General features: G+C 37.0%; 1 protein-coding gene across 11 annotated transcripts in view; it reads right to left on the bottom strand.

The window, feature by feature from the left end:
* CAB39L (calcium binding protein 39 like) overlaps window positions 1-15158 on the bottom strand; it is a 129279-nt gene that overhangs the window by 35824 nt on the left and 78297 nt on the right. For all 11 annotated transcript variants that reach the window (XM_036457691.2, XM_045588657.1, XM_036457693.2 and 8 more), the window contains one exon: window positions 4338-4456. In XM_036457691.2, coding sequence (XP_036313584.1) covers window positions 4338-4456 — 119 coding nt within the window. The remainder of the gene's footprint in view (window positions 1-4337; window positions 4457-15158) is intronic.

Raw genomic sequence — 15158 nt, 5'->3', positions numbered from 1 at the left:
CTCTATTTCTATCCTGGAGCCCAGGGATCTGGTAACAACATGTATACATAGGTCCTCGGGTTACATCAGAGATCCATTCTTATGGTGCAACATAATGTGATTTTTAACGTAAGTAGAAACCCATCTACATAAATACCTAGGTCACTCACATGGAGCACATACACAGCAGTAATGAAGTGAAACAGTAAAACAATTTGAAAGAAAGATAACTATTCCTGATCTTTACTTGTGGTAAATGAAAAATAAAAAACAGCCAAAACCGGTTTGGCTCAGTGGTAGAGAGTTGGTCTGCGGACTGAAAGGTCCCGGGTTCGATTCCGGTCAAGGGCATGTACCTTGGTTGCGGGCACATCCAAGGGTGTGCAAGAGGCAACTGGTCGATGTTTCTCTCTCATCGAAGTTTCTAGCTCTCTATCTCTCTCCCTTCCTCTCTGTAAAAAATCAATAAAAAATATTAAAAAAAACCAAAACAACAAAAAAAAACATGAAGCACATGTCAAAATGACAGAACTTTTTTTTTATATAAACAAATGGGAGATGTCGACGTAACCACAAAATGACATACGTTGAGTCCAACGTAACCTAGGACTGCCTGTATTTAGAGTATAACTACTACTTAATTTAATTAGTAGATTGAGATGCCAGGGAATAGGCAAAGCATTCCAAGCGAAGGTAACTAACTGTACAAAGGCTCCAAGGCAGGAACCAGCTTGATGATTTATAGTAGAAGGCCACTGTAGTTGAAGCACAGGGCAAAGAGTAGTGAACGGTGTGAAATGAGGCAGGAGTGCAGAGAAGGGCAGTGGCCAGATAACCTACTGGACTTTGAATAAAAAGTCTTTGGAGAGTTTATAACATGGCTTACTATATGCTTTCAAAAGATCACTCTAGGTACCTAAGGAGAATCTAGGAAAGAATGGGCTGGGGAACTATAGTGGAAGACGGAGACTAGGTAGGAGAAGGAACTAGTAGAGATGATGGTAGCTTGGACTGGGGTAGAAGTAGTAGAATTGCTGGCTGTGGTCAGGTCATGCATATTTGTTTGAAGGAAGAGTCAACAGGACTTGCGGATGTAGCTAGGGCAGGGTGGGGAATAAATTTGGGGTGAAATTGAAAATTAAAGAATGAGTTCTGTGTTTTGAGCTTGAATATAATTGGGTAGATGGTGGTGCTATTCATTAAGATGAATAAACTAGTTGAGGAACAGGTTAGAAATTAAGAGATAGTTTTTGACCATGTTAACTTTGAGATGCCTGATATCTAATTAGAGATATCTCCTTTGCAGTAGTATTTACCCATCTGGAGTTCAGAAAAAAGATAAATGGGATAACCAGTAATAGTTGTGGATTGACTGACTCGCTATAATAATGAAGTAAAATACATCTCACAGCAAAAACTACACTAGAAAAACACATCTTCTGTAGGAAACAATTCAGGAATAGCATACTAGACCTGTTCCATTTCTAATTTAATAACAAATTTTCAAGTATCAAATTTAACAATGAAATAGATCTAGGCTTGATTTATACTACAGTGTACAATAAGGTTTTAAGAAAATGAATAATATTTAGCTCAAGTAAGACATGTTCAATATTGAAATGATATAGTTGACAATTGTGTGGTAAACATTGGAAGAATACAAAGATATAGTTGGAAAAACCTGAGAAGTGAGTACAGGGTTAAAAAAATCTTATAACATGCCAAAACTGGTTTGGCTCAGCGGTAGAGCGTCGGTCTGTGGACTCAAGGGTCCCAGGTTTGATTCTGGTCAAGGGCATGGTTGCGGGCACATCCCCAGTAGCGGGTGTGCAAGAGGCAGCTGGTCGATGTTTCTCTCTCATCGACGTTTCTAGCTCTCTATCTCTCTCCCTTCCTCTCTGTAAGAAAATCAATAAAATATATTTTTAAAAAAATCTTATATCATTTAACATTTCAGTTGAATATAATAGTAGTTTTTATGGTTATAGTACAAAGTCTATTGGAAAAAATAACTTTTAATATCTCAATTCTTTAAAAAGTGCTTTCCTATAATATTGATAATAGGAAAAATGATATATTTTCAAATTTTCCATGAATTCTGCAAGTTAGAAAGATTCTGAAAAAAATATTTTTAAAAGCAAAATAGACCACTAAGTGGATGCGAACTGAATAGATGAGAACTGAGCTGATAAGAAAACTGAATAGATGAGGAAAAATCAAATATTTGAAAAACCAAACCAAACTACTTTCATACAAAACTTCAAGATATTATTTACCAAGCACAAGATATAATTTATTGCTGAACAATAAAGAAAAATGAACTATTATTTATAAGAAAATATTTACATGAAATTCCGATTCAAGAATAAATTTTATTTTGCACAATTTAGAAAATATGCTAGTTTAGTTTACACTATCAATTTTATAGATACAGTAGAGAAAATGGCAAACAAGGATATTGAGAGAATGCATTAAACCAGGGTTATATTTACTCACTTTTGCCCTGTTTTATTCTGAATAACCTTTTAAAATATCATATGAGTAGTCTTTGAATAACTGATATTAACATCAAATGCTAATATATTCGGGTAGGCCTGATTATTTTCAGAATATAAAAAATGCCTATTTATAGTGTTAGAAACTTCTCTTGGAATAATTTGAAAATCAACCTACTGGCACACATGAAAGAGTTACAGGTGGGGAAATACTAAACATGCTATCAAGAGGTGTATATTTTCTGAAATGTGAAGGAGAAAAGCATTATAATTTATTCAAGAGGACTTAAGAAAATATAAAGACTGTTGACTTAGAACAGGAGTGGGAAACATATGTCCTGCAGGCCGTATAAGGCTCATAAAATCATTTGGTCTGGCCCTGCCAAGGCATTAGGGGTGAGTTAATTAAATGTTTGACTAAATATAGCAGCTAATTTTAAAATTTTTCTTTATTGATTAAGGTGTTACATATGTGTCCTTAGTCCCCCATTATCTCCCCCAGGCCCTCACTCATGCCCTCACCCCCCTGTTGTCTGTGACCATTGGTTAGGCTTATATGTATACATATAAGTCCTTTGGTTGATCTCTCCCCCTTACCCCCACCCTCCTCTACCTTCCCTCTGAGGTTTGATGGTCTGATCGATGCTTCTCTGTCTCTGGATCTGTTTTTGTTCATCAATTTATGTTGTTCATTATATTCCATAAATGAGTGAGATCATGTGATATTTATCTTTCCCTAATTGGCTTATTTCACTTAGCATAATGTCTTCAGCTCTATCCATGCTGTTGCAAATGGTAAGAACTCTTTTTTTTTTTTTTTTTCTTTTTTTTTTTTTTTTTTTTTTTTTTTTTACCAGTGTAGTATTCCATTGTGTAGATGTACCACAGTTGTTTTTTTTAATCCATTCATCTGCTGAATGAATATAGCAGCTAATTTTTTTCAAGTTGACAATGATATTATAAATATCCAAATGGCCCTTGGCAGAAAAAAGGTTACCCACTCCTGATTTTACTAGAACACAGTGTACATGTTCTGTACCCGAAGTTACACTGTGTTCTAGTAAAAAGCTGCTCAGATTGGCCAGAGTCAGAGAGGCGGTCTATTAAAAAAAGAACTGGTGTTGCCTCGGAAGTGGGGGGTAGTCTTATACAGCGAATATAGGCCTAAACCTATGTTTTAACTGTAAAATTAGGGGGTCGTCTTATATGCCAGAAAATAGGGTAATATAAAATAGTACACTTGAAACTTATATAATGTTATTAATCAATGTTACCCAATAAATTTAATATTGAAAAAAGGAATATAAAGATGTAAAGAAAGGATTTTGCTGTGGTCTAAGTAATTATGGTGATGCTGATTTGGAAGGCTGACCTCAACCTTGAAAAATACCTTTACTGTTATTCCAAAAGAGAACCCATCACATCTCAAAATGAGGCTAATGTTATATACCTTTTAAAATTTTATCTTGCCCTAACTAGTCTGGCTCAGTGGATAGAGTGTCGGCCTGCAGACTGAAGGGTCCCAGGTTCAATTCCCATCAAGGGTATGTACCTTTGATGTGGGCACATCCCTAATAAGGGATGTGCAGGAGGCAGCAGATTAATGTCTCTCTCTCATCGATGTTTCTAATTCTCCATTCCTTTCCATTCCTCTCTGCAAAATATTTAAAAAATTATCTTTATTGATAAAAGTATTATAGATGTCCCCATTTATCCCCCATTGACTGACTCCACCCTGCTCTCACCTCCTCCCCGGGCCTTCCCCACACTATTATTTGTCCATGGGCTATGCATATATGCATATAAGTTCTACTTTTAACTATTCCAAACTCAAATCTACTTTGAAGGAAACCATGTACCTACCCTTTGAGGAGCATAAACAGGATATGAGGATGAGCACTAATGTACTCCACAGTAGGATATCGAGTGCCTATTTGTCTTCTCAAGATGTTGTTAAATATCTGGGTCACATCCTTTTTGCCCTGTTAAAGAAATAACCAATCATTAAATCATATACTTGAAATGGGCGAACTGTATGACTTGTGAATTATATCTCAAAGGTAGTTTATATACATTCACATACAAATAGCACTGTCCTTTATAATGAAAACCATTAATTTACTACTTAGTCAGTTGTGCTTTCAAACATTCAACACAGAGCCTACAAAATAGTTGTAGCTCCTTTCCACAAGGTTTGCATTGTGGGAAATTCAAACAATTAGAAGTCAATTTCTCACAGCAGTAAATGAAATGGCACAAAAGAATATAAAATATTAGTCTTTAGACATAACTAAATTCTCATATGCAGAAGGCAGCCATGGATGTATCTTACTCATATGAATGTTTCTCTCGCTCGTTTTCTCTTTGTCCCCCTCCCTCCTTTCCACTCTCTCTACAAATCAATGGAAAAACAAAAACAAAGTTGCTATGAACATTCATAACCAGGATTCATTTCTCTGTAATAAATACCAAAGTGTAATTGCTTCTATGGCAATTTTTAAAGAAATTGACAAATTATTTTCCAGATTGGTTATACCATTTTAATTTCCATCAGCAATTTAGTTTTTATGCATCTTTGCCAGCATTTGGTGTTGTCATTAGTTTTTATTTTAGCTGTTCTGATAAGTATGTAGTAATTTCTCATTTTGGTCTCAACTTGCATTTCTGTAATGGCTAGGGTACAGCATGTATAGCTAATTGTACATATTTCTCTTTGATGCAATGTCTCTTTATGTCTTTTGCCCATTTCTAATTGGATTCTTTTTTAATATACTATTAAGTTTTGAGGATTTTTAATATCTTCTAGACTCTAGGTTTTTTGTTTTTGTGTTGTTGTGGGTTTTTTTGTGTGTTTTTTTTTAAAGCACATATGTGGTTTAAAGTATTCTTTTCCCCAGTCTGTAGTTTGACTTTTCATCCTATTAAAAGGATCTTTTGCAGAGAAAAAGCTTTGGATTTTGATAGAATCCAATTTATCAATTTTTGTTTTATAGATTATACTTTTAGTGTCAAGTTTAATAATTCTTTGCCAATTCTATATCCTGAAGTTGTCCCTTGATTTTTTAAAAAGGTGTTAATGTTTTATGTTTTACATTTACATCTGTGATCCCTTTGAACCAATATTTTAAAATATATTTTTTTATTGAGTTCAGAGAGGAAGGGTTAAGGAAGAAAAATATAGAAACATCAATGATGAGAGAGAATCATTGATCAGCTGCCTCCTTCTTGCCCCACACTGGGGATTGAGCCTGCAACCTAGGGATGTGCCTTGACCCGGAATCAAACTGTGAGCTCCTGGTTCATAGGTCTAGGGCCAGGCGTCTTCAAACTACGGCCCGCGGGCCACATGCGGCCCGCAGAGGAGTCTGATCCGGCCCGCCAGGTTTTTTGGGCAGTGAGCGCAGCCGAGGTGTTACAGTAGGAATTAGTAGTTCATATAGTCTGGCCCTCCAGCTCTCTGAGGGACCGTGATCTGGCCCCCACTTTAAAAAGTTTGAGGACCCCTGCTAGGCTCAATCACTGAGCCATGCCAGCCAGGCTGAGCCAATTTTTAATAAGGTTAACAGTATACAAGAATTCTCATTTCTCCACATTCTCCCAGCATTTGTTGCATCTTTTCTTATGATAATAGACATCCTATTGGTGTGAGGTTGCATCTCATTGTGGTTTTGATTTTCATTTCTATAATGACTAAGGGGCAGGGTAGAATCAGGATGGGAGCTGAACCCAGCAATATCCACACTGGAAAAGAAGACACCCTCCCCCTTAGGATCTCTTGAGCTATAGGTATTCTCAAGAGTCGGAGCTTATCCCTTATGTTTTCTTCGAGGACTTTTATGGTTTCAGGTCATATATTCAAGTCTTAATCCAATCTGAGCTGATTTTTGTGTACAGTGCAAAATAGGAATCCATTTTAATTCTTTAGCATGCAGATGTTGATATCCAATTTCCCCAACACCACCTTTCTTCCCCCACTGTATATTTTTGTCTCCTTTATTGAAAATTAATCATATATGTATGAGTTTATTTCTGGGTTTATATTCTGTTTTAGTGATCGCACTACTGTAGCTTTGTAATATAGTTAGAAATCAGGAAGTGTGATGTGTCCAGCTTTGTTCTTTTTTTTTTTTCTTCAAGACTGCATCGGCTATGGAACTGTTTGTGGTTCCATATGAATTTAGTATTTTTTTTCCTATTTCTGTGAAAATGTTTGATAATAATTACATTGAATCTGTAGAATAATATTGGTCTTTTAACATTATTAATTCCTCCAATCGATGAACACAAAGTATTTTCCACTTAATTCTGTTTTCCTCAATTTTTTTTTTAATAATTTTTTTTATTGATTTTATTGATATTGAGGAATTGAGAGGGACAGAGAGTTAGAAACGTCGATGAGAGAGAAACACCGACCAGCTGCCTCTTGTACACCCCCCACTGGGGATGTGCCCGCAACCAAGATAGTATATGCCTTTGACCAGAATCGAACCCAGGACCTTTCAGTCCGCAGGCCGATGCTCTATCCACTGAGCCAAACCAGTCCCGGCAATTTTTCATTAATGTTTGAAAGCTTTCAGTGTATAAATCTTTCATCTCCATGGTTAAATTTACTCCTAAATATTTCTTCTTATTGTTATTAAAACTGGGACTGTATCTGAATTTTTTCTGATTTTTTTTGTTAGTGCAACAGATTTCTGTATATTGATTTTATACCTCCAACCTTCCTAAATCTGTTTATAAGTTCTAATAATCTTTTGGTGCAGTATTTAGGGTTTTCTGTATATAATATTGTGTCATCTGCAAATAGAGACTTGTTTTTTATTTGGATGCCATTAATTAACTAATTAATTAATTATTTTTACTAACTGCTCTGGCAAGGACTTTCAGATGAATACAAGTGGCAAGAATGAATGGGCACCCTTGTCTTGTATCTGATCTTAAAGATTTGATCCCAGGCCCTAGTCAGTGCATATGCAGGGGGCAACCAATCCATGTGTCTCTCTTAGATCAATGTTTCTCTCTCACACTCTCTCTTCCCTCCCCTCCTTCCTCCCTTCCACTCTGTCTGAAAATCAATCTATCTATACTAATAAAAGGGTGATATGTAAATGGTCGGGATGCCCTCACGCATAACGATCGATCAGCAGGCTGCATGCGGGGACTTGTGTCACACTGTCACAATCCATCACCAGGAGGCCTGGGGCCTGACAGAGGCCTCTGCACACCTCTGCTGGGTTCCGGAGGCCTGGGGGGCCCTCTGCTCTGTGTGATGAGGCCTGGGGTGGGGGCGGGGCGGGGTTGTCCCACGGCTCTACGTGACACAGAAGCAGGACCCTGGCTACGGCTTACTTTTTTAGGGCAATTCATTAAGGAGCCCCAGATGGGTGGGCGGGGCCTACCTCTTTGGAGAGATGGATTGCAGGGCTCCTGCACTGTGACAGGGCACAGGTCAGGATGGGGGACCCCCCCAAGTGCACAAGTTTTGTGCACCAGGCCACTAGTGTATAAAAGCCAAAGCGACCATTACAACCAGTTGACCAATTGACCAATCGCTATGATGTTCACTGACCACCAGGGGGCAGACACTCATTGCAGGAGCTGTCCCCTGGTGATCAGTGTGCTCCTACAGCCAACCTCCTGCAACCAGCCAACCTCAAACGGTCCCTCCCCCCTGCCGGCCTGCCAACCTCCTGCTGTCCCTCCCCGCCTCTCGGGACTGGGTGAGACGGGCCCCAATCAACCCCAATCACTGGCCAGGCTAAGGGACCCCACCTGTGCACGAATTTGTGCACCAGGCTTCTAGTGGTAAAAAATCTTTAGATGAAGATTTAAAAAAGAAAAAGAAAAAAACAAACAAACAGAAATTTGGCCTATAATTTTCTGTTCTTACAGTGTCTGGCTTTGGTATCAGAGTAATACTGGCCTCATAAAAATAGTTTGGATGTGTTTCTTCTTCTGTTTTTAGAACAGTTTGAGAAGGTGTAACTCAGTGAGTGTTGTCCCATGTACCAAGAGGTCACTGGTTCAATTCCTGTTCGAAACAGGCCTTGGTTGAGGGCTAGATCCCTAATAAGTAGCCACTAAATGTTTCTCTGTCTCACTTATATTTCTCTTTCCTTTTCTCTTCCTCTCTCTCCAAAAATAAATAAAAACGTATTTTTTAAATGTTTGGTAAAATTAATTTGTAAAACCATCTGGTCCTGTGCTTTTTTATGTGGGAAGATTTTTTTTATTTTTAATGTAATATCCTTGCTCATTGTTGGTCTGTTCATATTTTCTATTTCTTCATAATTCAATCTTGGTAGCTTTTAGGTTCCTAGGAATGTACCTTCTTCTCAGTTCAATTTGTTGGTGCATAATTGTTCATAGGAGTTTCTTATGATCATTGGTATTTCTGTATTATATCCGCATTATTAACCAGTACAACTAGCATTGTGTAAAAGAGCTATTGGTAATTATAAATGAAAGAAGTAATCTGTTTTGTTCAAGTCTTTCTAGACTCCGTAGTAATATTGCAGAATATTAATCTTCTTTGAAATGTCATGAGAGCGTGCTTTTCATACTTCCCAGTAAAATGTCACAAGAACATTTCCATACAGCATTCCAGTGAACAGTACAAATGATGCTCCATAGAACTCTATCCAACTTTTACATAGAGGAAAACATTCTTCTAGTTCATTAGCAAATATGTGGCAAAGTCAAAGAAAGCCCCAATGAATAACAAATACAAGTTTTGCTACAGGAACAGCTTCTCCAAACAGAGGAAATGATTAGAAGGGAAAGCAATACAGAAAATTTAAACAAGTACAGATGATGAATGATGGTCTCTACACTATGTGCAACCATTGTAGATACCCACTAAGCATACTATATATTAACTGGAATAAAACCTTGACCTTTTCAAAACCAGTCTTCTGCAACATTTAGGAATGAACAAAATTGTCTGAAATTAGCCAGTAATTCTAAGATTACATATCATTTAACTGATTAGATATCAAAGCTGAAGAAGTGCTTGTTTTAGCTGGCAAATTAAAAAATGGTCAGCCCTGACATGAGATGCTCAATGCTTATTTGCTGAATGAATGGTATATATGGAAGTATCTACTGGAATCAAATAAAAAATGATAAAAAGAGGAAAGAAAGAAGTGCTGAACAGCAGTCACAGCAATTAAAAGTAACTGCTGATAAAGAGCATCCCTCACTGATTGATAACAGAAGTGAGAAAAGGCAAATGAGAGATCAAAAGGGGGTAGGAATTAGAGGGGAAAACAGCCGATTCAAATTGCTGCCATTGCCCTGGCCCACGTGGTTCGGTGTTTAGTGTCCACCTGCAGACAGAAGGGTCCTGAGTCACATTCCTGGGTTGCAGATTTGTTCCCTGGCAACTGTCTGGATGAGTGCGGGAAGCAACCAATTGAGGTGTCTCCCTGTCTCTCTCCCTCTTCCCTTCTTCCCTCTCTTCCACTCTCAATCTCTCTAAAAAAAAAAAAAAAAAAAAAAAAAAAAAAAAAAAAAAAAAATCAATGGAAAAAAATATCCTTGGGTAAGGATTAACAACAACAAATTACTGCCACTGACTTTTATACAGACTATAAAAAGAATTCTTGAAATTCAACGACCAAATAAAAGGAGAGCAAAAGATCTGAATAGATATTTCACAAAGGAGGAGATATGATGGAAAGTAAACACTTGAAAAGATATTCCAAATCAGTCACTACATGAATAAAAATTAAAGCATCAATGAGATAACACTAAAACTTACTAGAATGGCTAAATTTTAAAAAACAGCCAAAGCAAACAAACAAAATTCAACACTACTCAACCCTACACCTACTAGTATTTATCCAATTAAAAAAAAACCCTACATTCACATAAAAATGCATGTAAATAGTTATAATTTTTACTTATAATGGCTAAAAATTTAAAATTCCCCAAATATCTTTCAACTGGGGAAGGGCTAAGTGATCTGTAGTGGATCCATATAATGGGATACTACTCGGCAATAAAGAGTAACACACACATTAAAGATAGCAACAACATGGCAAATGCATTATACTAAGTGAAGGAAGACAGACACAAAAAGTACAATCAATATAGTTCCATTTATACATTTTGCAAAGGCAAAAATACAGGAACAGAAGAAGATAGATTACCGGTTGCTGGGGAAGGTGAAGAAGCTGATTACAAAGCTAATTTCTAGGTACTGGGAAAGTTTCAGAGAACTCAAGCACATGCTAGCTCAGAGTTAGCTACTCTAAAAAATTTTTAAGTTAAACTAAACTTATGTATTACATGAATTCCATCAGGGAGCCCCCACCCCCACCATTCCTCTGCCTATCCCCCCCCCCCCCCCCACCTTATTCTTCTGTCTTTTCTGTAGACTGGCTTCTCTACTTCTTTAGTTTATATAGTAGGACACCTGGCCACTGATGGAGAAGCTGTAACTAACGTCTTTACCTCCTGCTTATAGACAGGGTTCTGTGTCTCAGTTCCACTTCCAGAATCCCACAGAAACACGTTCCCTACTTTTGTCTGTTGTTCACTGCTAGGCCAGTCAGCTGTGTGTTGGGCAGGGTGTTACTTTGCACAAAATGGTTACTCCCACTATCACCATGTGGGTGGGGGAGGGAGCTTTGCCCTGAAAGCAGAGGGCCTGAGCAGGCTTTATCTTTAGGGTAGGTTACCTTCCTTAAAAAGTATGGTAAGGTTAAACTACAATGGTCATTGTCTTAATTTTTATAGGAGGCATGTAAACAATTAACAGATTATGCTTCTGTTTAAGAACATGATACTTCTAAAGTTTATATTCATTAGTTTTAAAAGAATAGTAGGGTAACAATAACATAACATTCTATTTACTATGATTTAAGTATTTTCCCACCTGAGATTGTAAATTCTTGAACAGGGTGAAAAAAATATATAAACAAAACAGAATCAATACCAAATAGAATCAATGCCCTACACACATAGTAAGCATTTCAAATTGTTAAATGCATGAAGTACCGTCAAATCTTAAGACTTTATATTTCTCATTTTTACATTAAGAAAGCCAAAGCACTTTTATCAGGGCCAGGCAACAGAAAAAGATCTTTAGGGAATGGAAATTTCCAAAAACTTAGTACCATAAAAATGGCTTACTAAGAAGATGATTCTGGAGTTCTTATTTTGCTGATATTTTTAATGTAGCAAGAAATAATTACTAGAAATTAAATTATCACTGTAGAAAGTTTTCTTCTTTGAGCTGCTTTCTAATTCAACCCGAACAATTGACTTTGTATAACCCTAGCTTTACAAAGCACACCTGCCTTTAAAATGAATGTATCAACTCTTAGATGCAATAAATTTCCATCCTTTGATCTCTTATCACATTGTGTTTCAAAACATCAAAGAGTCTAAAACTGTCTTGAACAGTGCCAAACACAGCTCTGAGTTTGATCCTGAGCCCACAAAATCAGAAGCCTTGAAATCTCAGCCACAACTTTTTTTAAAAAAAAACCTCATTAACAATATGCTAAAGTGGTTCTTTTGCCAGGAATTTTAAGGCTTAAATAAAAACTTATGGCAAATCCCTACTCCTACATCCTCTCAATCTGGTTCCTTGTATTGCCTCTTGTAGCTAGTTATTTTTCTCAACACCCTATTTATCCCAAGTATAGAAAACTGCCCCTTCTCCTTCAATCAATATATACTTAATAGTTCTTTTATCAAAGGTTTAAGCTGGGTAACTAAGGATAATTATAGCGCAGTGCAGAAACAACTTCAAATTGAATTCCGACATACTGGAATCCAATGAACAAAATAAACTGATAGGTCCAGAGGCGTGGAGGCATGGAACAGACTGACAGATCTGAGAGAGGAGGGCACAGGACTGGGAGAGATTTACCAAATAACTTCCTATATAATAAAGGGGTAATATGCAAATTGCCCCTCACATCCTCACAAGATGACTACCTACGACCAGGCAAATAGGGAGGTTAGTGAGGGATGACCAAACAACTGAACAAGAAGGCTTCATGTGGTGACCAGGCCAGCAGGAGGGGGCAGTTGGGGGTGACCTGGTCAGCAGAGGGGGCAGTTAGGGGCAACCAGGCAGTCAGGCAGGTGAGTGATTAGGAGCCAGCGGTCCAGGATTGTAGAGGGATGTCCCTGATTGGAGAGAGTGCAGGCTGGGCTGAGGGGACCCCTCCCCATGCACAAATTTTGTACACCAGGCCTATAGTATACACATATGTTCATAGCCCATGGACATAGACAATACTTCGGTAAAGGCCTGGGGTGGGTAGGAGTGGGGTAGAGTAGGGCAAAGGTAGGGTGGAATGGGGGACATCTGTAATACTGTCAACAATATTTTAAAAAGTTGAATCCTACAAAACACTATTACTAAAGATTCCTTAGCATTCCTAATCATCTTGTTCCTAAGACCCTCCCTCTGTCATGGTTCTTAAAGCTTTCTCTCTCCCTCACTCCCCTTCTAAATCTCTTCTATTTCCTACTCCTATCAAACCTAATTCAAGAGAGGGCATTTATCAAATTTCTGTTACTTTACTCTGCAAAGGGAATCTAAGCTCTTTTCCTTCAGTCTTTTCTGTCCAAACATTGCCTAGACACCCCACCTTTCACAACTAACAAAAAGTCCATCTAAGTGGCTTCTAAACAAAAGCTCACTTTTTTTCGCTGTAAGTAATGTTCCATTCTTTTAGGTTATCTAGCAAAAGCTGCAGCCCGTTCTTAAAGTAATAATTTTTCCTTCCCATCATAAAAACATACACCAGAAATTTTACAGTCCAATTACTTGTGTTCTTGAAAGGAGGCTCAGGAAAGGTTATTCATTTACTGAAATGATACTATTATTACTATTATTAATCTTCTACACAATTTACTAAGAAATGTGGCTTATTATTGTGCCTCAAGACATCTTTCTTGGGTCCAATTCCCTTAATTCAATTTCTATCTCTCATTTTCATTCCTCTATTCATTCAACGAACCAATAGACATGGCATTAGATGTGGGAAATGCAGTCCTATCACTTAAGATACTCTTAATTTAGAAGGGGCTGTACCAGTGCTACATATGAAGCAGGAGATGAGGAGCGGGGGGGGGGGGGGGGTGTTCTGGGTGATTAGACTGAGTTTTGAAGTTTGGAGGAATTTTATTAAGCTGTTACTAGTTCATATGTTTACTTTAGGACTGAGAAGGAAAGTTGGTCTATTATTCATGTCTCCAGTCCAAAGAGATAACATATTTCTGTAAGTAGGTAAATAATGCTAGTAATGCTGCCTCCTTCCTAAAAAACACTATATAATTAGTAGAATGTTTAATACTAATCTGTCCTGAATTTTAACTTTTTCATTTATATATTTAACCAAGAAGTATTTATAAGTATTTATATTCTATGGACTTTCAATGGACAGCTTCATCTACTGAATAAAAATTCATTTATAGCTAGGTTCTAGGCATTGTGTTACATCAGTTGAATGAACAAAGTCAAGATCTGTTTGATCAATTATGCCTTAAAGTTTGGGGGGTGAGGGGAGGGATACCTGTCTGCCACTATCACAATAATAGATCTTCCTAATGATAATTTTGATTCATCAGTAGAAATTATTATATATAGAATACAATTGTGGAGGGGAATAAATAATACAATCATTTTATAAAGATAATGTAAAGTAATTTACAAAATTAATCTATTTAAATCTGCATTTGAAGAGTTAATCTCTAGCTACATGTAAAATTCAAATATTCAGAAGATACTTCTTTCCCCAAGAATTTCAGAGAGTAAAAGTTTTTCTTTTTTAATATTTATTTATTTATTTATTTTTACAGAGAGGAAGGGAGAGGGATAGAGAGTTAGAAACATCGATGAGAGAGAATCATCGATCAGTTGCCTCCTGCACATCTCCTACTGGGGATGTGCCCACAACTAAGGTACATGCCCTTGACCGGAATCGAACCTGGGACCTTTCAGTACGCAGGCCGACGCTCTATCCACTGAGCCAAACCGGTTTTGTCAGTAAAAGTTTTTTTCACTTGATAACATAGAAGTCAATTTTCAGGCAAGTGTTTTAATGCCCAAATAAGTTTAAGTAAACATCCTTTATAGATTTAGTTTTAGTATACTACGTAAAATAAGGAAAACTTGCATTAAGTGTTTTGTTTTCTAACTCAATGCTGAACAAAGTTTTATACCTACCTCTCCAATTATTGGACAGCACTTTGAATGTAGGCTATTCTGTGGCTGTTCAAAGTTTTGAACTGAACCTAACAACACTGAACCTGACAACATTTCATCCTGACTCAGTTTTCAAAACATAACCATCCTTGGTCATATTCCTCCAAGCATCCAATTGCTGTTTGGACTAATTTCATAAATTAACTCGAGCTAACATATTAATTAATGATGATGATAGCCTAATGCACTGCTACTCTCAGAGAAATGTGTAAAGATGTATAGAAATATAAACTGTAATCCAAGAACATGGGTCTTTTTCTCATTTGTAATAACTGGGCCAAATAAATCTCAAACTAAAATAATAATCAAAACAAAAAAACACCAAAGGGTTATAACAAAAATAAGATAGCTTATATTTTTTAACTTTAGTTTGAGAGAGAAAATGAAAGTATACTAGCTTACATTTGTATATAGTTTGCATATGTATTTAATGTTCTTTCTTAACATATATA

Source organism: Pipistrellus kuhlii, unplaced genomic scaffold, assembly GCF_014108245.1.
Source record: "Pipistrellus kuhlii isolate mPipKuh1 unplaced genomic scaffold, mPipKuh1.p scaffold_m20_p_3, whole genome shotgun sequence".
NCBI classification, from domain to species: Eukaryota; Metazoa; Chordata; class Mammalia; order Chiroptera; family Vespertilionidae; genus Pipistrellus; species Pipistrellus kuhlii.
The sequence above is the reverse complement of the archived record's forward strand: the minus strand, read 5'-3'. Positions and strand labels throughout refer to the sequence as shown.